We start from the raw sequence: 26513 nt of genomic DNA, 5'->3' as shown, positions 1-26513 counted from the left end.
AACAGATTAAATGACCATTCATCACATTGTTGTTTGTAAGATCTGCTGTATACAAAATGTTGACTACATTTCAAAAGTAATTCATGTGAAGCATTTTGGAACATCGCTGCAAAACTCAGACTTTATGGAAGTCTTTATCTTAAAGAGGGCTCTACCATTTTTCTGACCTTTGCGTCAGGGGAAATGGATGGCCCTGGAGGCAAAGATCAGGAAAATCCATGGTGTCCAAGTCTCGCCTGATTACAGTAACCAACAGTCTAACTAAATTATGTGTTTTCTGGGAGGAAAAGCAATGACAGTAAACGGACAGACTCACTCAAAGAAACCACAAGGAAGGTAGGTGTGTAAAATGGACACAGTGGAGGGAAGAGTAAAGTCAGCTTTACTCAAAAGAAGATGCAAACTACTGCAGGAATCCTACTGATTGATTATTTCAGAATTCCTGCTTCCTACACATTTATCGCAAGGCATTGCTGTAATGCTTGGACAATGGCCAGTTGTGGAATTACATAACTTTTATGTCTGTACTGAAAATGAAAGATAGTGTTCTAATACTACAAAAAGCAATAAATATTTGAATGTATTATTGCAGCACAAACTGCCCTATTTCTTACAGGACTAATGATGTGCAAGCCTGTTAAATTTTGATTCAAGTATTCAAAAGTTCAGAAAAATCACTATCAAAGTACTCATGTGGACTAGGCTCAGTATTGTAAAATTTGCAGTGTGCGTAAAGTAACTCTGTGCATTATATTAATTTCAGGCTTGAATCTTTGATTTCCAGCATTTATATATTCTTTATATTTGTTTTGTTTAATTCAATGCCAATTCTTGGAATGCCTGCCTTATATAATCTCTTGTGATTTTCCATTTGTCTCTTTCAGCAGCTTCCCTTCATTGTTATCTCTTTCCCTTCTTGTTTGTAATGTGTATTTGCTAAGACCTGCTTTTGTAGCCAGATCTCAGCACTTTTTCTCCAGCTTCAACCCATTTCACATAAATTCTGACTGAAGCTTCACCTTTCCTCTATGATTACTAATGCCTGTGATATTCAATGCTCCTCTAAGCACTGCAAGAAATCTACCCTCCCCATGCATGCGTACTCTTGACCTTGGGCAGCATTGACTCACTTTATTGCGGAACTGTCCTGGTCCACAGTTCCATGGCATCCTTCGTCTCATCCATGACATTCAAAACCAAGGAGTATAAATTAAATACATATATTTCATGCATTAATGAAATAAACCACTGGTAACATACTCAATAGCTTCTTTTCTACAGTCCTGTAGCTAGTGTGTGTTACTGTACACCTAACAATTAGAATCTACTAGAGCTGGGACTGATGTAGTAGAGTTCTGCTTAACAAGCTAGTAGCTCATTGAGTTTATTCAGCAAGCAGTTTGAGCCACATAAACCAGAAAGATCTCAGATTCAATCACCAGACTGTGCTGTTAACTGATCTTGGCTGCTATGACACAAGGGCAGAGTTGGCCTGTGTTCCTGCTCGCTAGCAGCAACCTCTGCTAGAAGAGTGCATGTTTATACATTGGACAAAGATAGGATCAGGCTTGGCTTCAATGCTCCCTACAATTAAATGTCATACTGGCACTCAATCTGAGAGTTTGTAAATAATGACTACTTTGACAAGGTACAGTAAAGGCTGAGAGTAATGTACCCTAGTGAGCAGTGAACAACTCCAGGAAGTGAGTGGAGTTTTTAAAAAACAAAATGGGCACACTTCAAATTTCAGTTTGTTTCCAGCTTCTTTTGTAACTATTCAGTGTTGGTATACCATTACTAAGGCAACTAAATTATAGATACTCTTGACCATTATAGGCAATATGCAAAATGTTCCTCAGTCCATGATTTACATGGATTTATCCAGTAGCAGCTACTTTCACTGAATAATATTACTGCCAGAAATATTGATCAACAATTTTGGTAACTTGTGTTTGAAATGCCAATATACTATGGCTTTTAATTTCCCCAAGTTAAAAAGAATTATTAGATGAGTAGATTAAATGTTATAAATTCACAACAAACATTTTTTATTAAATAGAAGTGAACACTAAAAAACAAACTGTTTATAAACAACAATTTTGTAAATACAGTGTATTCTACATACAATACTTTTTACAACACAATTATTTACATGCAACTCCAACAAGAATTTGGCACACAATTTTGCCAAGAAAAAAACTACAAAATGTTTTTTCAATATCAGAAATGTTTTCATAAAAACACAATGTGTTTCTACCATGCAAATTTTAAGAGCTTCACAAAGGATTTATGGCACAAGATGGGAGCTCCAGGCTCCAGTGTATTACAGATTTTAAAAATATCACTAGCGTTGTCTTTTTATGTAAATTTTAACGTGCTTCCATAGATTTGCTGCATTACAACTTGAACATTGTCAAGAATGAAGTCAAAAGCCATGTTCCACAAAGAGTCTGCTGATTGTTGGATTAGCCTGTCAGAAAACAGCAAATACATTGCTCTCAGAACATTATAGGTTATGAAGAAATAAGTATAATTTTACTTGCGTTACTATTACTGTGGTAGATAGCGGCTGAATATAACACTTGTATACTACATGTTGATGCAGCATAAAAGACACAAAGCTGAAGAAAGATACACCAAATTCAGATGGCAAAAATAATATATGTAAAAACTTACTGCACCTTTTGTGAGTGCATCAGATTATAGATGACAAATAAAAATGTTACTCACTTGAGAAGCTAAAATACAATAAAAATTAAACACATAACTAAAATTATGATCTGTGGAGAGAGAAGAATTAATGTTTTGATTGTGGAGCTACACCCAAAATGTTAACCCCTCTATTGTCTCCCTGGATGCCGCCTGCTCTGCTGAGTCAGGATTTAGATTTTGACCCTCAAATTTAGACAATTCTTTTGTCTCCACTAGAGAGGCCTTGAGCCCCAGCAATGATGACAGTGAAGAATATTGCTGACTGATATATACTGATTAGGTCAAGAACTCCTACTAATGGAGAACAGGTAGGGGAACCGGCGATAACATCATCAACTTAAGGAAAGGAAGATTGAGTTACTGGGCCATTGGGGAGGCAGATTAAATTTATTCCATGAGAGATAACACCTTACTCCCCTGGTACTGGCAACTTCAAAAGTAGGGAGCCAGTGTGAGAAGTAGCATACAGATGTATGAGCAGGGTCCCAAAGCTTGAATAGATGGGGAAACCTGATGTCTGAGAGAGTAAAACCAATACTGAAAGGTATTAATTACTTAGCAGAATCCAAGATTTTCTGTCAAAACCATGTTAGTCTGAAATTAATTGTTTTTCCACTTAGAGGACAATAGCATCACTAGCACCAGCAATTTATTCTGGTCAGCAATGAGACAAAAGGGCAGAGCTTGTCAATACAGCACATGAAATTATGTAAAACCAAGCTCTAACCACAAGTGGCATTATCCACTACCATTTCTGAATTGCACTGCCTAGCAGTGGAAAACCAGTTAAGATCCCGCATGGGACCAGATCTTTCTGGTATTCTTTTTGATCATGCCACTGTGAAGCGCCTTGGGACATTTTTCAATGTTAAAAGTATTATACAAATGCAGATTGTTGTTGTATTGGTGTCTCAACAGTTCTGAAGGTCAGCCAAAGCTGGTAACACCAGCTATTACAGTGACCCATCTAGCTTACTACCTGGGTAGATACGCTGCTGAAGTTCATTTTCATAACACTAGTAAGCCAAAAAAATGACAGATTTCACACAGATCCATTTTATGTTCAGATAACAAACAGTGCAAGCAGTGTTATTTTTAAAAGTATTTTAGTCTATTGAGAAACCATGGTGAAGGTCCAAGGCTCATCATACAACAAGGTGGAAAAGTGTAAAAACAATGTTGGGATAGATCAGGAATTAGCATTATAGCAGGAGACTGTGTATTTTGGAATTTAAAAGGAACAAGAAAAGAAAGTTCAGAGGAGCACTGATCATAGTTGTAGAAAGTGAGAGAGGGATCACACATCAGATAAGCTTTTTCTTGTATCCTGTCCAGGAGTGCAAAAGTCCAGGGGCTTTCCCAGATATGGGAACAATATTCAAGGGACTTGAGCTTTATAGTGAGTTGAGTAATCGAGGGGAAAAGAAGTATTTGGCATGGAAGATAAAATCAAGCTTACTGGAGGAAACTGTAGCAATACAGGAGCCATATGTGTCTCATTTGAAGTCAGAGGTGATAGTGAGGCCAAGAATGCTGATTGATGGAGCAGGGCTAAGGTGGTAGCTGTTGGTTAGACGTGAAGAAACGATCTCTAAGAAGTGAAGAAACAAGATTTCATTGCCTCAAAGGGTATGGAGGACATCATAATGTGGTTCAAGTGTTGAACTGAGGGGGACTGATGGTTGTGCGCATGGAGAGCATGTGATCTAAAGAAAGTTGACAAATATAGAGTGGAATCATCAGAAAAAGGGTAAGGTGAGTGGAGGAGGTCACCAATACGAAGGAGGAACATAGTAGGTAAACGAACAAAGTGGGAGAAAGAACAGAACCCAGGGAACCCTTGAGTTTATGGGAAAAGGGTTAGGGCATGAGCCATAAACCACGGAACGGATATAGCAATTTGAAAGGCAACTAGATAATAATAAAGATAGCTTTCCTGGGAGGCTAGATAATGGCAACCTATAAAGAAGTGCATGGTGCCAGTTCACGTCAATGGTTTTGGAGATGTTCAAGGCAATGATAAATGATTTCAATAAATTTCTTAGAATAAGTCATCCCTGTGTACCCCCAGGTCTCTCTGATCCTGCAGTCCCTTTAAAATTGTACCATTTAGTTTACATTGCCTCTCCTCATTCTTCTTACCAAAATGTATCACTTCACACTTCTCAGCATTAAATTTCATCTGCCATGTGTCTGCCCATTTCACCAGTCTGTTTACATCCTCCTGAAGCCTATTACTATCCTCCACATTGTTTACTACATTTCCAAGTTTTGTGTCATCTGCAAACTTTAAAATTATAGCCTCAACACCAAGTCCAGCTCATTTATATCAAAAAGAGCAGTGGTCCTAATACAGACCCCTGGGGAATACCATTGTATACCTGCCCTTCAGTCTGAAAAACAAACGTTCTGCCCCTTAGCCAATTTTGTATCCACGCTGTCACTGTCCCTTTAATCCCATGGTATTAATTTAACAAGTCTATTATGTGGTACTTTATCAAATGCCTTTTGAAAGTCCATATACTCAGCATCAACCGCACTATCCTCATCAACCCTCTCCATTACTTCAAAGAACTCAATCAGGTTAGTCAAGCACGATTTTCCTTTAACTTGCTGACTTTCATTTATTTGCCCATTCTTTTCCAAGTGCCAATTAATATTGTCCTGGATTATTGTCTCTAAAAGTTTCCCTACCACCGACTTTAGGCTGACTGGCCTGTAATTGCCCAGTTTATCCCTCTCCCCTTCTTTGAACAGGGGTTAATATTTGCAATCCTCCAGTCCTTTGGCACCGTCCCCACATCTAAGGAAGATTGTGGCCAGAGCCTCCGCAATTTCCACCCTTACTTCCCTCAGTAACCTAGGATGCATCCCATCTGGATCGGGTGACTTTTCTACTTTGAGTTCTGCAAATCTTTTAAGTACCACCTCTTTATCTATTTTTATCCTATCCAATATCGCTACTACTTCTTCCTTTACTGCTACAATGGCAGCATCCTTTTCTCTAGTGAAGATGGATGCGAAGTATTCATTTAGCACCTCAGCCATGCCCTCTGCCTCCACAAGAAGATCTTTTTTTGTCCTAAATCGGTCCCACCTTCCTTTGACTACCCTTTTACTATTTATATGTTTATAAAAGACTTTTGGGTTCCCTTTTATGTTAGCTGCTAATCTATTCTCATACTCTCTCTTTGCCCCTCTTATTCCCTTTTTTAGATCTCTGTACTTTTTGTATTCAGCCTGGTTCTCTAATGTATTATGAACCTTACATTTGTCATAGGCCTCCTTTTTCTGTTTCATTTTAATCTCTATATCCTTAGTCATCCAGGGAGCTCTCACTTTGGATGCCCTTCCTTTCCCCCTCGTAGGAATGTATCTACTCTGTATCCGAACCATCTCCTGCTTGAAGGCCTCCCAATGTTCAATTACTGTTTTGCCTACCAATTTTTGATTCCAATCCACCTGAGCAAGATCCATTTTTAACTCGCTGAAATTAACCCTCCTCCAGTGAAGTATTTTCACATTTGATTGTTCCATGTCTTTTTCCATAACTATTCTAAACCTAATGATATTATAGAAACATAGAAAATAGGAGCAGGAGTAGGCCATTCGGCCCTTCGAGCCTGCTCCGCCATTCAATATGATCATGGCTGATCCTCTATCTCATTACCATATTCCCGCTCTCTCCCCATACCCCTTGATGCCTTATAATCATTGTTCCACAAATGCTCCCCCCACTGAAACATGCTCCACTTGCCCCACTTCATTCCCCGGAACTAGATCCAGCACTGCTTCTTTCCTGGTTGGGCTGGAAAAACACTGTTCAAGAAAGTTCTCTTATACACATTTCAGGAATTCCTCCCCTTCTTTGCCCTTTACATTGTTACTATCCCAGTCTATTTTGGGATAATTGAAGTCCCCCATTATCACTATTCTATAGTTCTTGCATCTTTCTGTAATTCATATAAAAATGCAAAGAATAGTGTAGTAGAAAGGGATCTGGGGGTCCTAGTGCAAGAAAATCAAAAAGTTGGTATGCAGGTGCAGCAGGTGATCAAGAAAGCCAACGGAATGTTGGCTTTTATTGCTAGGGGGATAGAATATAAAAACAAGGAGGTATTGCTGCAGTTATATAAGGTATTGGTGAGACCGCACCTGGAATACTGCATACAGTTTTGGTCTCCATACTTAAGAAAAGACATACTTGCTCTCGAGGCAGTACAAAGAAGGTTCACTCGGTTAATCCCGGGGATGAGGGGGCGGACATATGAGGAGAGGTTGAGTAGATTGGGACTCTACTCATTGGAGTTCAGAAGAATGAGAGGCGATCTTATTGAAACATATAAGATTGTGAAGGGTCTTGATCGGGTGGATGCAGTAAGGATGTTCCCAAAGATGGGTGAAACTAGAACTAGGGGGCATAATCTTAGAATAAGGGGCTGCTCTTTCAAAACTGAGATGAGGAGAAACTTCTTCACTCAGAGGGTGGTAGGTCTGTGGAATTTGCTGCCCCAGGAAGCTGTGGAAGCTACATCATTAGATAAATTTAAAACAGAAATAGACAGTTTCCTAGAAGTAAAGGGAATTAGGGGTTATGGGGAGCGGGCAGGAAATTGGACATGAAGCTGAGTTCGGATCGGTCAATGCCCTGTGGGTGGCGGAGAGGGCCCAGGGGCTATGTGGCCGGGTCCTGCTCCGACTTCTTGTGTTCTTTAGATTTGTGGTTGGGATCAGATCAGCCATGATCTTATTGAATGGCGGAGCAGGCTCGAGGGGCCGATTGGCCTACTCCTGCTCCAATTTCTTATGTTCTTATGTAGATCCAGGGAGAGATATAAAGAACAGAAAAGGAAACCAAAAAAGATAGCGTGAGCTGCAAAAAGGGAATACGAAAAGAAACTTGTGAAGAATATCAAGATTATCAAAAAAAGTTTTTACAATTATATTAGAAGAAAAAGGGTAGTCAAGAGTAATGTGGGCCCTTTAAAAAGAGATGCGGGTAATATTGCAAATAAAAATAAAGAAATGGTAGACTTGTTGAATAATTACTATGTGTCAGTCTTCACAGTAGAGGAAGAGGATAATATACCTGACATTCCAGGGAAACCAGTAATGAATCAAGGACTAGAGCTCACCAAAGTTAACATAAGCAAGAAAACGGTATTACAAAGGATAGTGGCACTAAAGACGGACAAATCCCCAGGACCTGATGATTTCCACCCCAGGGTTTTAAAGTAGTTGAGGAAATTGCAGCTGCTTTAGCTATAATTGCCCAAAGCTCTCTCGATTCAGGAATTGTCCCTTTAGATTGGAAAATTGCAAATGTAACTGCATTATTTAAGAAAGCTGTTGTAGAGAGACACCAGGAAATTATAGACCTGTTAGTCTAACATCCGTTGTGGGGAAGTTATTGGAATCTATAATTAAGGACAGGGTGACCGAGCACTTAGAGAAATTTGAGCTGATTAGAGAGAGCCAACATGGTGACTCTGATGCTTGTTTGGTTTCACATAAGGCCCTAAGACTGACTATTTTGACGGTATGTCGGTTTAGGAGGGAGAACTGAAAGGGAGTGCATTTGCCAGTGGTATCTGTATCTGGGTAGATGGTTAGTCATGTGAAAAACATGAAGTCGGTCCTACAAGTAGAATGGGAAAGGTTGGGTGGCACGGAGGCCATTAAAACAGTTATGAGTGATAGCAATGACAGCCTCCCTGTGTAATGGCTTTCATCCAAAAGAAAGTGGATGAGGGAACTATTAAACTAAAAAGAGGCTGCCATTTACTGAGCTATGTTGCATTCTTTTGTGCAAAGAGGAGCGAGCAATTAAAAAGTGATCTGGACCAAGAACATAGTCAGGTCAAAGAGCAAGCCCTCGAGTTAGGAAAGGAAAACGCCCAGACAAAACGGGACTTAGGATCTCACGAGCATGCTGCAATAGCAGCAGACTCAGGGGTGCGTGTCCACTGCGCTGGCAGTCGGGTAACAAGAAATGAAAGATAGTATCTGAATCAGGAAGTGTAGGATGCACGAGGGGCTTTGCGAGAAGAAATAGCTAAACCAGGGAGGAAGGCCGAACATTCCACATATCACCTCAGGATTGCTGAGCAATAGGGCAGACTGGGACGCCAGAAAGCCGTTGTTTCAGCCATAATCAGGGAACAGGGGCTGGCAAGAGGCGCCCTCGACTGGGAAGGACCACTGGCCCCCTATCATTACTCAGACACTGGAAAGGGGTTTAATGACGGGAAGCCGATGCCCCTAAACGTGATCTCAACCCGTTCAAGCACCTCAGGGAAAAGAGGTGGGGAAAAACCACCTTCGTACAATCTGACCCAATAAAGCCCGACTCTGTGTAGGCTCTGGCCAGAGAACTTAGCCCGATCAAGCAATGGGACAACCCTATTGCTTTTACACGTGTTTGGGGGCACTTGAGGTGTGCCCACCTAGTGCTAGAGGAAAGTGATCTGAAGAAGGTGTTGCTTGCAGCAGCCGACCCCGAGATAAGGGCTTGCCTCAACGCTGCGGCAAGGGCTCTTTTTATCGAAATTAGCAACATGCTGGGGATTGGAAGCATCAATGATGCTTAGTTGCTCACAGACATTGCAGAGCCCCACCGAACACCCAACTGCATTCGGTAACTGGTTATGTGACTTGTATGAACGTACTCAGTGTAGACGGGAAGAGAACGACGATCATGAGGATGAGGAGTTTAAACAAATGTTTCTGCAACAGTTACACGGTCTGGGGGTGTCAGTCTCAAAGCGTATGGATTGGGACACACTCCTAGAAGTGGTAAAGCAGGCACGGGAGGCTGTGTGGGACCATACTCCCCCAGGGCCAATGGGGGGGAGCCGAGGTAAACCAGTGACATCAGTGAAGGGCCCAAGAGAACCCCATAGACCACTCTCTGGGAAGTACAGTAATCCTCAAAAGAATGGACAGTGTTACAACGGTAGCAGATCCGGCCACTTTGCCAAAGACCGTAGACAGCCACCACAATACGGGACATGGGGTAAAAAGGGCCTCGAAGCAGGATCCCCGCATCAATTCTCCCAGGAGTCACCCTGACCCTCTTCCCTTGAACAAAAGATGGATAGGCTCCTCATACTGATGACAGCCGGTGCCCTATCAGGGACCGCAGCTTTACCGGTGGCAGTGACCACTACTGGCACGCCCTTGGCGCAGTCAGGACCTTCGCCCTCACCCCATCCACTTGTGTACAGCCTGTTCCCCTGACCTCACAATAACGGTTAATGCAAGGCAGTGGGACCCCCTTGAGAACATATGCTGCTGTGTGGTTTTTGCATGACACCTACACAAGACCTGTGGTCCGTGCTGAAGTAGTAGGGGGTCCGACGCAATCCATGCTGGTAGATACAGGCTCATAGGTAACTATCGTTCACACCTCCCACCCTGAGTATTACGAAAGGGTGGGCCAGCCTAGGGCACTGTTGAATGGTTTTGACAGATCAGCCCAGCATGCATACCAGCTAGGACAAATCCAATTGAACTTTGGGGGCTTCCAACGTACTACTGATACTGCCGTTGCAATGCAGACGATTAACAAACAAGGGATACTGGGGGCGGACCAGATGAATCAATTCAGGTTTATCATCGATTATGCAAATGATGTCTGTGGTTTAGTACCGAAGGAAAAACCAGGGCTCGGGCGAAAACCGTGGCCGACACTTGCAGCATTCTAGAAATCTCTGATGCACATGTAGTGTACACCATTAAGAAATCAGAAAACAATTAACCACTGTCCCATGAGGACCCCCGGGTGCTATCTCTACTGTGTAAATGGATGGCGGTATTCATGATCAATAAACATGACCGCAGCCGGATGGAGGGTGAGGAGGTTGTGAACGGACCACCACATCCGTTTGTTAAGCAGTAAGCTATCCTTCCTGGAAGCCACCCAAACATAAAGGCCACCATCGAATCTTTGTTAAAACAGGGTGTTGTTAGAATGGGCACGTTCACTACAAATTCCCCAATATGGCCCGTTAAAAAGCCAGATGCTAGCTAGCGCCTAACGATTGACTATCGCAAATTAAACCCAGTAACCGCCGCTTACTCGTCAGTGGAAACACCAACGCTGTTGTCCCAAATACTCAGTGGTAGCAAGTATATCGCCACTGTGGATGTTGCCAACGGCTTCTGGAGTATTCCAGTTCGGCAAGAGGACCAAAACAAATTTGCCTTTACCTTTCAGGATCAGAGTTATACCTGGACTGTTCTACCTCAGGGCTTTCACAACGCCCCAACCATTTTCCACAAGCGAATGGCACATGCCACTAGAAACTTTTCCAAATCTGCTGTTTGTTACAGTATGTGGACAATTTGTTGTTGGCAACGGACACTGAGGCAGAACATCTCACACTGTTAGACGAATTGCTACAACTATTAGGAGAGGCAGGGCTCAAACTTAACCCTCGCAAGGCTCAGCTGCTAAATGAGCAAGTAACTTTTCTCGGGGTTTTGACCAACATAAAGTGGATATTATCCAGCGCCTTCCACTACCAGTTTCTAAAACCATTCTCAGATCCTTCCTGGGATTAGTGGGGTATCAGAGATCTTTCATTCCCCACTTTGCTGAGCTGGCCAATTCCTTTTAAAAGGGAATCAGGATGAGGTGAAGTCAAAATGGACAGAAACTCATACCACCGCGGTATCCCAACTTAAGGCAGCCGTCATGCAGGCTACATGCCTGATAGTGCCTGGCCCAAATCAGGCGTTCCACCTAGAAGTAGGGGTGACGGATCAAAGCCTGGCGGCGGTCCTGTGTCAGGAGGTGCAGGGAAAAATGCTACCCATCACATATGCCTCACGGGCTTTAGAGGGGGTAGAGGTGAGATACAGCATCTGAGAGTGTTCTGGGCCGTCAAGCATTTTACGTACATCACAGGATTACAATTCACAATACTGCATTCTCCACATATGCTGCTCAATTTGGTACTTAAACATGGGGATACTTTAGTGTCATCTGCTCGGTTGAGCCACTGGACATTGCTGATGACGCATCGGGCTTTAGAGGTCACCCCAAAACAGACCACCCTCCTTCCTCAACTGCTATCGTACAAGGGTGAACCACACAAGTGCCCCATGCCTCTCTTGGACCATGCAGTCCTCAAACAGGTGTGCCAGACGCACCAAAATATACATCGACGGCTCGTCATTCTACCACAAGGGCACGGCATATACAAGTTTTGCGGTGTTAATTCCTGATAAAACGATCCAGCACAACTGTGTGCCCTACTCGGCCCGATATGCCGAGGTGGCGGCCCTCTTGACTGCTGTAATTGAAACCTCCGACCAAGCCATTAACATCTGGTCTGACAGTGTCAATGCTATTAACACCATGTTGTCCCTGCCTCTATTCTAAAAGCAATTTTTGTACATCTGATGGGAAGCCTCTAGTACATGGGAAGCTGTTTCGACTGTTGTGGAATGTGCTGATAGGTAGGCGACAGCTGTGTTTTATCGGTAAAGTGAGGGCCCACACGAAGGGCACGGACCCACGCTCAAAGGGTAACTCTTTGGGGGATTGGGCTGCCAAGGAAGCCGCAATGGACGGCTCACTTTTTACCCATCTGCCAGGTGAGTCCGAGTCAGTCCTTGTCATCACTTCTCCTAAACAACCCCTTATATGCCCTTCAGTCATCTGTGGAATCCTACCAACAGGTGATAGAGTGGCACCAGCAGTCTAGGCCTCTACCTCAGCCCACTCCTTGCGGCCATCTGACCTCCCTTATGACAGGCGAGGCAGCAACCTCCTAGTCTGACCCCCTCCTGGTATATCAGCCTACTGCAGATTCCTTTCCGGTCGTATGCGTGCTCCCAATCCTAAGCGAGGAACTCTTTAACATGTTCCACAAGCACCCAGTAGGGGGCCATTGCTCGGCTGAAAGCACCATCCACAAAAAAAAGGTGGGATGGTGGCTGGGGATGGATGAGGACCCCCACCAACCGGTGGTGAGGTGCGTCACCTGCTTGCAACACAACCCTGCTCTACACATGAATCAGGCCTTCCTCCGGAACACCCCGCCCCACCGGGACCCTGGACCCACTAATTGATTTCATTGGGCCCCTACATAAAGCACCGACCAGACACATACATGGCTTAGTAATTGTGGACTGTTTCACTAAATGGATTGAGGCGTTCCCCTGCAGAAGTAACACCGCTCTCAGAGCAGCACACATGTGATTGAGCAAAGTGATCTGCAGGTGGGGAGTGCCAGTACAGGCAGATAGTGACCAGGGATCACTTGACCGGTAAAATCTTCACAGAATTGCAGAAACTTATGGGAATCGCCCACAAGCTGCATATATCTCACCATCCCAGTCATCAGGAATCGTAGAAAGGGGAAACTGGACTTTATAAACAATGCTTAAAAAGTTCTGTACAGATCACCCCGCTCAATGGGCAAGCATGCTATCTATGTGTCTGATGGCTGTTAGATCGACTCCCCATAGCACTACGGGCATATCACCATACTAGGCTATGACAGCAAGGCTTATACAAACCCCTGGGCACCTATTATAGCCCACGCCAACACTACTGCAGATGAGAGCAGTGAGATACCAGTGGCTAGAGAAAATGGTATAACATGTCAATAAAACCAATGAGCTCGTGGCTACAAGAATGGGAAAGAGCAAGAACCAGAGTAAACACTACTTTGACAAAAAGGTTAGGCTATTTGAATATCAGGTTGGAGATGTGGTAATGGTCCTGAATTATGGGAAAAAAAGAGCACATCTTTGAGGCTAAGTGGCAAGGGCCATTCCCGATTGTAGGCCGTATCAGCCCAGCGGTATACCTGGTGCAGCTCCTGAAGAAGGGAGGGGGGAAAAAAAGCACTAAATGGTACCACATCAATCAGTTGAAATCAGAAAAAGCTGAATAAATTTATATGGAAACCGGCATCACTCCAGTGGTTGTGGGGAACAATAAATGGGAAGCATTAAGGATAGGGCCCAAAGGGACCCTGGAAGCAGGGGTGCTTGAGGGATCAGTGTGATGAATCCGAAGGTATCCTAGAAGTAGCAGCACATGAGGAATTAGTAAATCACCCAGGATATATGATGAAAAAAGCAACCAATTAGAAAGCCCCAACCTAAACCGCTGGATGTGTGCCACTTCCACAGTCGAGTAGCCACTAATGGATAGCCAAATGATTATGCAAAATGCTTTCTTGGATGTAAATATGCATTGCTTATCATGCAAATGTAATCTTCTATATGGTATTTTATGTTTTGTAGATGTATGACGAGGAGAGAGGCCAATACGGACCCACACTGAGGTGGTCACGGTGGTTCATCCTGATTGGAATATGGACATTAGGGGGATCCTGGGGAATTCACTCAGCCGGACTGTATGCTACTGGTGGAGGGAGATGGAGTGAGCCTAAAGAACGAGACAGAGCCATATTTTATTTCCAACCTCCACACACGAGAGGGGCTGTTCTTCCGGGAATGTAATGTCACACAGACAACCACCATGACATACATGGTCAAAGAGGGCACTGGGGTGTTCATACGATGTGGGTGCGAGGATTTTGGAAGGGTTTACCAACGTGCGGTGGTCTTTGGGGAAAAGGTCAGGTGTATACAGGAAGGTAGAGTGAGGGCTTACGGCCCCGAACAGGAGAAAGACAAATCAATAATGGAAGGGGGTAAAGAGATATTTTGAAGGTATAATGAGGGATATTATACATGTATCCGGATAACAGGGATACATGGAACATGCAATGCCGCTTGTCACACGGGGAGGAACGATAGGGCCCCTGAAAATTGTTTCAACCCGACCCCGTGCTATGCCTGCAGCACTGATTCGGCAAATGACTATCAGCCCTGCACTGCACACACCCCTCCGGGGCGTTGTGTGCATTGGAGGTTCCCCATGTGCTGCCACCCCGAAGGGGGAGCGCAAGGAGTGAGACTAATAACACGGCCCCACCCCTCACGGCCAGGCCCAGTCAGGACCAACCGACAAGGATAGGGTGCCCGGAATTAGAGCCAGGGCCTGCTAATGAACTCGTCGTCGTCCCCACGGATACGGTCCTTTACAAGATTCACATTATGAAACAGTCCCCGTCCTCCTAAACTTGATTAACATCGGGCTGCTCGACTGGTGCAAGCCTGAGCACAGGCAATTGTATAAGGATATGTTACAGCAGCTCCTAGGGACATTCTGGGAGACTAATAGCAGAATTGTGGGAAATGAGGACACGCCACATAAGGTACTATACCCCCCAGAAACCCCACATCATAGGAGCACTGAGGCAGGCCCCACTTTAACTGAGGAAGTAGGACACTGAAGGATGAGAAGAAGACTGATACAAGATGGGATACTAGCAGGAGTAGGAGGCCAAGCAGGGATAAACACACTAGACATAGCAAGTATAGCAGACAGCATGCAAACCCTGAGGTACAAACTGCAGGAGATTATAAGAAGGGACGGTGATGTCCGGGGAGGTACCCTCCTCGAGGGAGCCAACACCCAGATTAATATACTAGATCTGTTAGAGCATTCAAGGCAGGCCGCCCACACCATGAATGTCCTTATAAAATAAAGCCCAGATCGCCTCAGCTGAGGCATCTATGGGGGATCACACTGCACTGCATACGGAGCATGGATGATCGAACAGGCCAGGGAGAACCTCCGCTTGATCAGATTAGGACTTCTGCCCCATTGGGTAACCAATAAAGACTTCAAAAAATGGAACATAAGGCACGTGCCCCAATTCCCCAAATCTGCCAGGTGAGAAGACTCACTAAGGTGCACCTGGGACCCCGTGCATGTGGCATTCAATCCAAACATGCATCCGGGGGACAGTCCTACATGGGACTTGTTCTTCGGGTCCCCCTCATTAGGCAAGAAAAGCCTGCCAGCCCGGTTTCGTAACGGTTATCGACAACTACGCCTGGATAGCCCCTGACCTGTCAGGCTGTACCTGGGCGCAGGACGCCTGGTTGTGTCCATATGACATCACTACGCACTACGTACCTGCATGCGGGTTCTGATGGGACCCGGTCAGATTGGTCAATCCAAGGGGTATGGCATGGGGGGGCTACTCCATCACCCTGTCCATCAAAGGAAGAGATAAGGAGTAGGCTGTCTCTTCATCCTTTGTCCTGAAAGATGCTCGACACCCAGTTGGCCACCACACCTTTTAGTAAGATCTCTATAGGGTCAAACACCCGTGTCAATAATAGCCCCTGACACTGGGGGGCATAAAAAGAGCACCCCTTTCTGGTGTTAGGTTGTACAGACATAGCAGGAGTAACTACGGCTGACTTTGGAGGCCCACCAAACAGCTATTCGACAAATGATCTAGATCGATAGAGGTAGCTCCAGGTGGAGAAGGACTGAGGACAAGGAGTCCAAGAGGTTACCCCCGACCAGGGCAAAAGATGTGTGAGCCGTCTAACAGAGGTAGCTCCAAGCAGAGCGGGACTGAGGACAAGGAGTCCAAGAGGTCACCCCTGGCGGGGCAGAAGACGTGTGAACCGATCAGTGGATGAAGGAACCTCAGGCGAGGTGGGAAGCGCTTTCTTCTAGACTCCTGAGGCAGACACAACTCTACCCAGTGTGGAACGGGTGATATGATCTCTTCCTCTGTGCTGTAAACTACTGCGCCAACATCACATGTGTTAGTTCTTGTGTGAAATCTAATAAAGCACCTTTTTACCAAATTGGAGTCACGTTAATTACCGACAACATGGAATAAAAATCCCTACAGTAGGTCATGTCTAATGGACCTAATTGAATGTTTTGAGGAAGTAACTGAAGTAATAGAAAGAGGAATGTCTATGGATGTATTTTATATGGACTTCCAGAAAGCATTTGATAAGGTTCCACATAAGAGACTGTTAGTTAAAATTAAAGGTCATGGAATTGAAGACAAATTATTGACCTGGTTAGGAGATTGGTGAGGTGGTAGAAGACAGAGAGTAGGGACAATGGGTATGTACTCGAATTGGAAGGAAATGACTAACGGTGTCTCACAAGAATCTGTACTGGGGCCTCAACTATTCGCTATATTTATTAATGACTTGGATAACACAATAGAGAGCCATATATCCAAGTTTGCCGATGACACAAAGATTGGTAGTATAGTCAGTAGTGTAGACGGCAGCATAAAATTACAAAGAGACATTGGTAGATTAAGTGAGTGGGTAAAATTGTGGCAGATGGATTTCAACACAGGTAAGTGTGAGGTCATCCGTTTTGGATCCGAGTATTTTTTTAAATGGTGAAAAGCTAGGAACAGTGGAGGTCCAAAGAGATTTAGGGGCCCATATATACAGATTGCTAAAATGTAGTGGTCAGGTACAAAAAATAATCAAAAAGGCTAATGGAATGTTAGCCTTTATAACTAGAGGGCTAGAATATAAAGGGGAGGAAGTTTTGCTACAGCTATACAAAGCCCTGGTTAGACCACATCTGGAGTACTGTGTACAGTTCTGGGCACTGCACCGTAGAAAGGATATATTGGCCTTGGAAGGAGTGCAGCGCAGATTCACCAGAATGTTATCAGGGCTCCAAGGGTTAAATTATGAGGAGACAATACATAAACTAGGTTTGTATTCCCTGGAATATAGAAGGTTAAGGGGTGATTTGATTGAGGTCTTTAGGATTTTGAAAGGAATTGATAGGGTAGATAGAAACTTTTTCTGCTGGTGGGGGAGTCTAGGACAAGGGGACATAACCTTAAAATCAGAGCCAGGTCATTTAGGAGAGAAGTTAGGAAACACTTCTTCACGCAAAGGGTGAAAGAAGTGTGGAACTCTCTCCCACAATAAGCAGTAGATGCTAGTTCAATAATTTTAAATTTGAGATCGAAAGATTTTTGCTAGTCAGGTGTATTAATGGATATGGAGCCAAAGTGGGTAAATGGAGTTAGGATACAGATCAGCCATGATCTCATTGAATGGCAGAACAGGCTCGAGGGGTTGAATGGCCTACTCCTGTTCCTATGTTTACTCTGCATCTAACTGTACCATATATTTGACCTGGGAGTGCTTGAGGCAGAGAATGGGTGCCTAAAATGGGAAAGTCCTCTTTAATTCTTTAATCAAAAAAAAAAGAAAATTGAAGGAAAGTCTTAAGAGACTGCGCCATTGTAATTTTCTGGACCAACAACCTGGGTTTACTCCAATGGTATGCAGAGAATGTGAATGAGGAAGAAAGTGCTTCTTATTAAAGAAATCCATTATACGTAAGAGCAAATTTAATTATATGGCCAGAATACATTCATACAAATCTGGGGACTATCAAGATTTATAAAATCTAAACCTACATTCCTACCATATTCAACTACAGTAAATTGTCAAGATTAATGCTATTGACCTGGAAATGTACAAAAATATGGAACAAAATTCGATGACATTGATTATAAAATGTTTCGCAAAGACAGGGAAAGAATGTTATTAAAGTGAGCAGGAGTTTAACCAACAAAAAGCAGAAAATGATATTTAAAAGGTGTACTTGTCCTGGAAATTGCAATAAAGATGACACGCATCTGAATGCATCTTGACAGAAAAATGTATTACCTTTTCATGTACTTAATAACGAGGTCTAACTTTTCCAGATCTTTTTCTTCTATGAGGTCAGTGCAATACTTTACAACCTGCAGAATATCCTCTTCCACCGGCTCTGAACAAATACAAAAGATCCTCCATAAGAAACTAGAATGCTAAGAAAACTATCTACATTCAGTTACAGTATTTTATTTATGAGGGGCATTGCATTCTCCGTTTTAGCATTTTCTCCAAAATACTATTTACAATACCTAGCAGCATACGAAATATCTGAAACCATTCTAGCCAATACTTTAAACAAAAATGTAACAAAATTAGTGGCTTGAGTTTTTCCTCCAACTTTCACTAAAATGACCTTTCTAGCATCCAAATAATCCAAATCTAACTGGGCATCAAAAAATTGTGCCATGTAGTGGTACAACTCGGGATCATTCCTAACATTCCAGTTCATCAGTGGCATCACAAACCCAAGATCAGCCACATTCAGAGTTGTAGGGGAAAAAATAGAGGGCAAGGCGTGACTGGTCACTCACATATACAACCTAGTAACTGGTTCCTGTTTTCTCTTTCAGTTGAGAAATGGTATGTAAAGGAAAAGGAAAATTTTGTAGAATCAGCAGTGTCTGAATAGGTACGGTATACCGAATCTCAAATCCAGTTTTGTATTTTCCGATATTACACTGGACTCCGTGACAAAATCAAGGTCGAGAAAAGGTCATTTGGCCCACTGAAGCTCAACCCTCTAGTACACCAAATCTCCCATCATGGTATTCAATTGCATTTTAAATAACCTCAAAGTTTTTGCCTTTACTACTTTGCTGGGTAGATTATTTCAAACATTTATCACTATGAGCTAAGAGACTTTTCTTGATACCTGTGCCAAATTTACTTTTTACTAATTTCCATTTATATCCTCTGAACCTAATTTCTTGGATACCAAGAAGTAATAATTTGGGTTTACCTTATCTATACCACTTAATATCTTATATATTTCAATGAGATCCCCCTTTAGCCAGCTTCATATGAACTTCTATGATAGTATTTCTGTTTGTAGTACTTAGTCTAAGATCTGTTCCCCTCACCCTCAGTTAGGAAATGTGAATGTGACCAGTAATATTCAGTGAAGGTGCAAGAATTGCTTTAAGTGGCTCGTCAGAGTGTGTTTTCCTTTTCTGGCAGATCTGAACTAATCAAAACAAAGATGTACATTTCACAACACTATATATCGATTTGAAATGGGATTATCTAAAGTTTGATCAAATTAAACATATTTACACCATCTAGCGTTTCATGCATCTTCAGTCCTACTGATATTGTGAGATGCAGTTCTAAAAATGTAGGTGCTGCAAAATCTACATTTGAGCTCTCAGGCTGCAGTAGTGTAAAAATCTTCAGTAACACAGTCTCTTAAGGCTATTCTGTTGGAGAGCCATTCATCACCAGAGTGAGATGCAACCCATCCAATTTGTCAAAAGGCCAGAGTATCTTCTGATTCTTGTCTGTTCTTGAGAAATATATATTTCAGAATATATTAAGGAAGTTTCAGTTTTAAGTGCTCGTGTCTAGAACCAATAAGATAGCTGCCACCATTAGTCCCAAACACGGTAAACAATATTCCATTGGAATTCTTTATTTCACAGTCCTTTCTATGTCCTCCATTCTGAGATTTATGGCTTAGTAGTTCTGAAATAAACTAGCATATATGAAGGGCAGATTCTGTAAAGGCTCCAGTTGGGATATTTCCTGGAGTGATGAAAAACCCTAGCTTCTTTTGGACTTAGTGGGCTAAAGCTCTTTTAAACTTCTGAGCACAAATTCAAATGAGATGGACACCCAAGTAAAGACAACATGTAGGTGCTGCATACAAAACAAGCCGAGAAAATCAACTGAGAGATAGAGATAGAGGTAAGTAAACTATATATTCTGTTTTTGAACTCTGGGGCCAGCCAAATGGACAAAAATGGCTTATTTTGGTCCTTCACATTTCTATGTACACTGGTGACCTCCATGGGTTTTTTGAGTTAACATTGAATCATACAGCACAGGAGGAGGCCATTCGATCCCTTGTGTCTGTGCCGGCTCTTTGAAAGAGCTATCCAATTATTCCCACTCCCCTGCTCTTTCCCCATTGTCCTGCAAATTTTTCCTGCACCTTTCAGTAGATCTGGTTCTGGTGCTGGAAAAACTTTGATGATCTAACTAGGCCAAACAAGGTAGGCAAACCCACCATAACATTATATTGCTCAGTTATCTCTTCCTCATCCAGTCTTTGATACTTTGAATGCTTACCATATGCAGCAGGGTATACTTCACAGCATCAACCTTTCCCTGCATCCTTAATCCAATTCCTTCCCTTCCATTTACTGTAGTCGCATGCTGCATGTTGATATAGCCATCCCCACTAGGGGATACATGCTGACATATGGTCAATCATGTCTTCCTCACAATTTCAGTTTCTCATTTCATCTACTCTGTGCAGCAGAAGACAACACGTGATAAGCAGCAAAGAACGTACATTGAAGGAGGACTCTCCTCAACGTCTGTCCTCTTACCCCGTTTGAGGGGGCAGCCCAGGAGATAGAGGGGCCAATGAGAGAACAAGGGATTGGGAAATAGAGTGCCTGGCTCAGCTCAGGGTTTGTACTGGCCGCCTGCGCTTTTCTTCTGATCCTATTCACTCACTAGCACTACTGCATAATTCCCTTGCACTCATTTTGCTGAATGCATCATCTGGAAAAGGAAAAGTTCTCACTCTGACATAGGTCCCTTTTCTCTTTCACCAAGTACACCACAGGAAGCTCTGTCGGGTATCAGTGAAATACAGCAAATCAGTACCTCACAGCCTGCAGCACCCTTCACTCCAAACATCCAAAGCATCAACTCAGGCATTTAGAAACTGAGGTTTAGGAGAGGGCATTGGGTGATGCCAAGTACAAGAAAGCAGGAACACATGGCAGAGGAGGAGCGAGAAACTCCCGCCAGCTTACATATCCCTCCTCGTTGATGAGGGCACCGATCCAGACTTCAGTGGGTCTACTTTTAAAAAGATGTTTCCTCAGCACAAATTGGAAACATCATTAGCGACAGTGCTAAGTAATCTTCAACAGCTGACAGTATAGAGAAGACCAATACTAGCACGTACGCTGTGGTGAGGCATGAAAACGAAACACTGCAGTTCACCATGCAGCATCTGGCAGGGACATTTGGAGCAGAGCCCCCTGTGACAGAGGCCAAAAGGGTAGCTGTGGCATTTTTTGTACACACTCAAACTGCTTCCATAACAGGCCTTGGGCTCCACTGTGCAACAAGCTCTCTCCCCTGACTTGGAAAAGTTTGGCGGTTGCATGGAAAGAGCCATTGATGGTATCTTCATTAATCTTACTGCTGCTATCAGGTCTGCTGTTGTGCATGGTGACAAAGTGCTCAGCAGCAGGAGTATACGTGGAATGGGCATGGATGATGGTGCTCTCTGTCAGGATGACAACACGTCCAAGTCCTCCTGCCTCTCCAACCAACTTCAGGTGACTGTACAGATGCCAGAAAGCAGCCTGCAGCTGTGGAAGTGGCAGAGCTTGTGGTGAGGCTATCTTAAGCCCAGCTCAGAGAGGTGGAAAGTCATCTTAATCATAAAGACTTCTCATGGACACACATAAGCCAACCACTTTTCATACTCCTGCCACTGGAGAAGAACATAGAAGAATCACTAGATTAGGAGAGGGCAATGGGTGATGGTTCCTTCAGGGGTATGATAGCATAGTGATTATGTTACTGGACCAGTAATCCAGAGGTCTGGACTAATAATCCGGAAACATGAATCAAATCTCGCCATAGCAGCTGGGGAATTTAAATTCAGTTAATTAAATAAAATCTGGAATAAAAAAAAGCTAGTATCAGTAATGGTGACCATGAAACTACCGGATTGTCATAAAAACCCATCTGGTTCACTAATGTCCGTCAAGGAAGGAAACCTGCCGGCCTTACCCACTCTGGCCTATATGTGACTCCAGACCCACAGCAAAGTGGTTGTTTCTTAACTGCCCTCTCAAATGGCCTAGCTGCTACAAAAAGACGTAATAAGAATAAAACCGGACGGACCACTAGGCACCGGCCACGACAAAGGCAGACCAAGCCCAGTCGACCCTGCAAAGTCCTCCTCACTTAAATCTGGGGACTTGAAAATAAAATACTTCGGGATGAAATTTTGGTCTCTGCTATGTAGAAGAGGTACATGAGACCAACATCAACTGCAAAGGCAGGAGTCAGCCAGTGCGTCCACCAAGAGAGCTGTCCCACAGACTAATCAAGCAACAGCCTGACATAGCCACTCTCACAGAATCATACCTTTCAGCCAATGTCCCAGACTCCTCCGTCACCATCCCTGGGTATGTCCTGTCCCATCGGCAGGACAGGCCCACCAGAGGTGGCGCACAGTGGTATACAGTCAGGAGGGAGCGGCCCTGGGAGTCCTTAACAATGACTCCAGACCCCCTTCATCAAGTCAAACATGGGCAAGGAAACCTCCTGCTGATTACCACCTACCACCCTCCCTCAGCTGATGAATCAGTACTCCTCCATGTTGAGCACCACTTGGAGGAAGCACTGAGGGTAGCAAGGGCACAGAATGTACACTGGATGGTGGACTTCAATGTCCATCACCAAGAGTGGCTCAGTAGCACCACTACTGACCAAGCTGCCCGAGTCCTGAAGGGCATAACTGCCAGACTGGGCCTGCGGCAGGTGGTGAGAGAAACCAACATGAGGGAAACACCTACTTGTCCTCGTCCTCACCAATCTACCTGTCGCAGATGCATCAATCCATCATAGCATTGGTAGGAGAGACCACCGCACAGTCCTTGTGGAGACGAAGTCACGTCTTCACACTGAGGACACCGTCCATCGTGTTGTGTGGCACTACCACCATGCTAAATGGGATAGATTCAGAACAGATCTAGCAGCTCAAAACTGGGCATCCATGAGGTGCTGTGGGTCATCAGCAGCACAACTGCATTCCACCACAATCTGTAACCTCATGGCCTGGCATATCCCTCACTCCACCATTACCGTCAAGCCAGGGGATCAACCCTGGTTCAATGAGGAGTGTGGAAGAGCACGCCAGGAGCAGCACCAGGGATACCTAAAAATGAGGTGCCAACCTGGTGAAACTACAACACAGGACTACATGCATGCTAAACAGAGGAAGCAACATGCTATAGACAGAGCTAAGTGATCCCACAGCCAGTGGATCAGATCAAAGCTCTGCAGTCCTGCCACATCCAGTCGTGAATGGTGGTGGACAATTAAACAACTGAAGGGAAGAGGAGGCTCCGTGAACATCCCCATCCTCAATGATGGCGGAGTCCAGCACGTGAGTGCAAAAGACAAGGTTGAAGTGTTTGCAATCATCTTCAGCCAGAAGAACCGAGTGGATGATCCCCCCGATATCCCCACCATCACAGAAGCCAGTTTTCAGCCAATTCGATTCACTCCACGTGATATCAAAAAACGGCTGAGTGTACTGGATACAGCAAAGGCTATGGGCCCGGACAATATCCCGGCTGTAGTGCTGAAGACTGGTGCTCCAGAATTAGCCGTGCCTCTAGCCAAACTGTTCCAGTACAGCTACAACATTGGCATCCACCCAAGAAAGTTGAAAATTGCCCAGGTATGTCCTGTCCACAAAAAGCAGGACAAATCCAATCCGGCCAATTACCGCCCCATCAGTCTACTCTCAATTATCAGCAAAGTGATAGCACTGTCAACGACAGTTTCCATGAAGCGGCATTTACTCACCAATAACCTGCTCACCGATGCTCAGTTTGAGTTCCGCCAGGACCACTCGGCTCCAGACCTCATTACAGCCTTGGTCCAAACATAGACAAAAGAGCTGAATTCCAGAGGTGAGGTGAGAGTGACTGCCCTTGACATCAAGGCAGCATTTGACCGAGTGTGGCACCAAGGAGCACTAGTAAAATTGAAGTCAATGGGAATTAGGGGGAAAACTCTCCAGTGGCTGGAGTCATACCTACCACAAAGGAAGATGGTAGTGGTTGTTGGAGGCCAATCATCTCAGCCCCAGGACACTGCTGCAGGAGTTCCTCAGAACAGTATCCTAGGCCCAACCATCTTCAGCTGCTTCATCAATGACCTTCCCTCCATCATAAGGTCAGAAGTGGAGATGTTCGCTGATGATGGCAGAGTGTTCAGTTCCATTCGCAACCCCTCAGATAATGAAGCAGTCCGTGCTCGTATGCAGTAAGACCTGGACAACATTCAGGCTTGGGCTGATAAGTGGCAAGTAACATTCACGCCAAACAAGTGCCAGGCAATGACCATCTCCAACAAGAGAAAGTCTAACCACTCTCCCCTTGACATTCAATGGCATTACCATCGCCGAATCCCCCACCATCAACATCCTGGGGGTCACCATTGACTAGAAACTTAACTGGACCAGCCACATAAATACTGTGGCTACAGAGCAGGTCAGAGGCTGGGTATCCTGCGGCGAGTGACTCACCTCCTGACTTCCCAAAGCCTTTTCACCATCTACAAGGCAGGCGTGTGATGGAACACCCTCCACTTGCATGGATGAGTGAAGCTCCAACACTCAAGAAGCTTGACACCATCCAGGACAAAGCAGCCCGCTTGACTGGCACCCCATCTACCACCTTAAACATTTACTCCCTCCACCACTGACGGTACCGTGGCTGCAGTGTGTACCATCTACAAGATGCACTGCAGCAACTCGCTAAGGCTTCTTCGACAGCACCTCCCAAACCTGCGACCTCTACCACCTAGAAGGACAAGGGTAGCAGGCAAATGGGAACAATACCATCTGCACATTCCCCTCCAAGTCACAAACCATCCTGACTTGGAAATATATCGCCGTTCCTTCATCGTCGCTGGGTCAAAATCCTGGAACTCCCTACCTAACAGCACTGTGGGAGTACCTTCACCACATGGACTGCAGCGGTTCAAGAAGGCAGCTCACCACCACCTTCTCAAGGCCAATTAAGGATGGGCAAAAAACGTGGCCTTGCTAGCGACGCCCACATCCCATGAACGAATAATAAAAAAATACTAGATTAGGTTGTAGAATATAAAAGTCATGCACATTCACTAAGAGGAAATAAAGGTAACGATGGATGGGTGCATCTCTCCTCTTGTGTAACCTCACATGCCTGCTAGGATTTTCATAGGGACACTTGTCCCAATGTTTAGATGGCAAACAAAACAAAAGAAAAAAAATTGGTTGGGCCAAAATCCGCGGCAATAAATCATTTTCAGTCACTGAATTAGCCAGAAAAAAATGCAAGAAGAACTGCAAAGAGTTGAGAAAACCAATGCAGAAGTTTACATTCAACTTGCAGGATGTCCTTTTAAATAATTTAACAATCCTGGATACCTAATGTACATGGGCAAAATTAGGGAATAGTGTCCCTCTGGTGTAAAGAGTAGGAACTAGCATTCATTTTGAAACAACATCATTTTCACTCCTTTATAACACTGCAACGAAGCTCCCGCCTCTTTCTGATGGGAACTTACTGTGCCTGATGTTACGCCCACTGAAAATGCCCACAAATTTATGGGCCGCAAAGAAGCTAAACATCTATTCCACAAACCTTTAAATGTAGGATAAATATATATATATATAGTCTCAGTACATGGAGCGTAATATCAGTCCATATTTAATTTTATCACAGTGGTTTCCAATTTCTGACTGTGTTGTGAATATTTTATTTTTAAAGCTACTCTGGCTGAAGCTATCGAGGAGTTAATATCAATAATTTAGACATACCTCCAATAGTTGTAACCCATTCTTTTAGAAGTGATTTTACATCTTTCAATTCATAGGCTCCAGCAAGGTTAGCTCTCAGATAAACTGAGTCAACGCAAATTTCATGCTGTGAGGATATTTTAGCCTGGTGGCATGATGTGGAAGCACCAGGATCAACCTGTAAGTAAATAAAAAGTTGTGATTTGGAATAAAGTGCATATTAAATTACTAATATTTAAGTAATTGATACTTGATAGCATTACTGTCATGGAAAGGCTTCTTTTTGACAGAACTGAATGGTGCAGCAGTTAAAAATAAAACAATACTTGGCAGCATGATGGTATCATTACTGTTTAGATCTATAATCTGTATAACTAAGTTACATTAATCAAAAGTTAATTGGAACTGTATCCTCATTTCTACTTGCAGAGAAAATTGTTTCGACAAGACTGCCAAATATTAATCCATATCCTTTGCT

At 43.9% G+C, this 26513-nt stretch overlaps 1 protein-coding gene across 3 annotated transcripts in view; it reads right to left on the bottom strand.

Annotated features, from left to right (window-relative positions):
• Positions 1-2024: 2024 nt before the first annotated feature.
• rev1 (REV1 DNA directed polymerase) overlaps positions 2025-26513 on the bottom strand; it is a 177133-nt gene continuing 152644 nt past the window's right edge. For 2 of the 3 annotated variants that reach the window (XM_067986236.1, XM_067986237.1), the window contains exons 21-23: positions 26057-26213; positions 18274-18376; positions 2025-2470 (exon numbers count right to left, since the gene is read on the bottom strand). In XM_067986236.1, the coding sequence (XP_067842337.1) occupies positions 2359-2470; positions 18274-18376; positions 26057-26213 (372 nt within the window). In that variant the 3' untranslated portion in view covers positions 2025-2358. Of the gene's footprint in view, positions 2471-18273; positions 18377-24301; positions 24521-26056; positions 26214-26513 lie in introns of those variants that run through there. The other variant, XM_067986238.1, reaches the window with a different exon arrangement.

Source organism: Heptranchias perlo, chromosome 6, assembly GCF_035084215.1.
Source record: "Heptranchias perlo isolate sHepPer1 chromosome 6, sHepPer1.hap1, whole genome shotgun sequence".
NCBI classification, from domain to species: domain Eukaryota; kingdom Metazoa; phylum Chordata; class Chondrichthyes; order Hexanchiformes; family Hexanchidae; genus Heptranchias; species Heptranchias perlo.
Note: the sequence above shows the minus strand (reverse complement) of the source record. Positions and strands in the feature narration are given on the sequence as shown.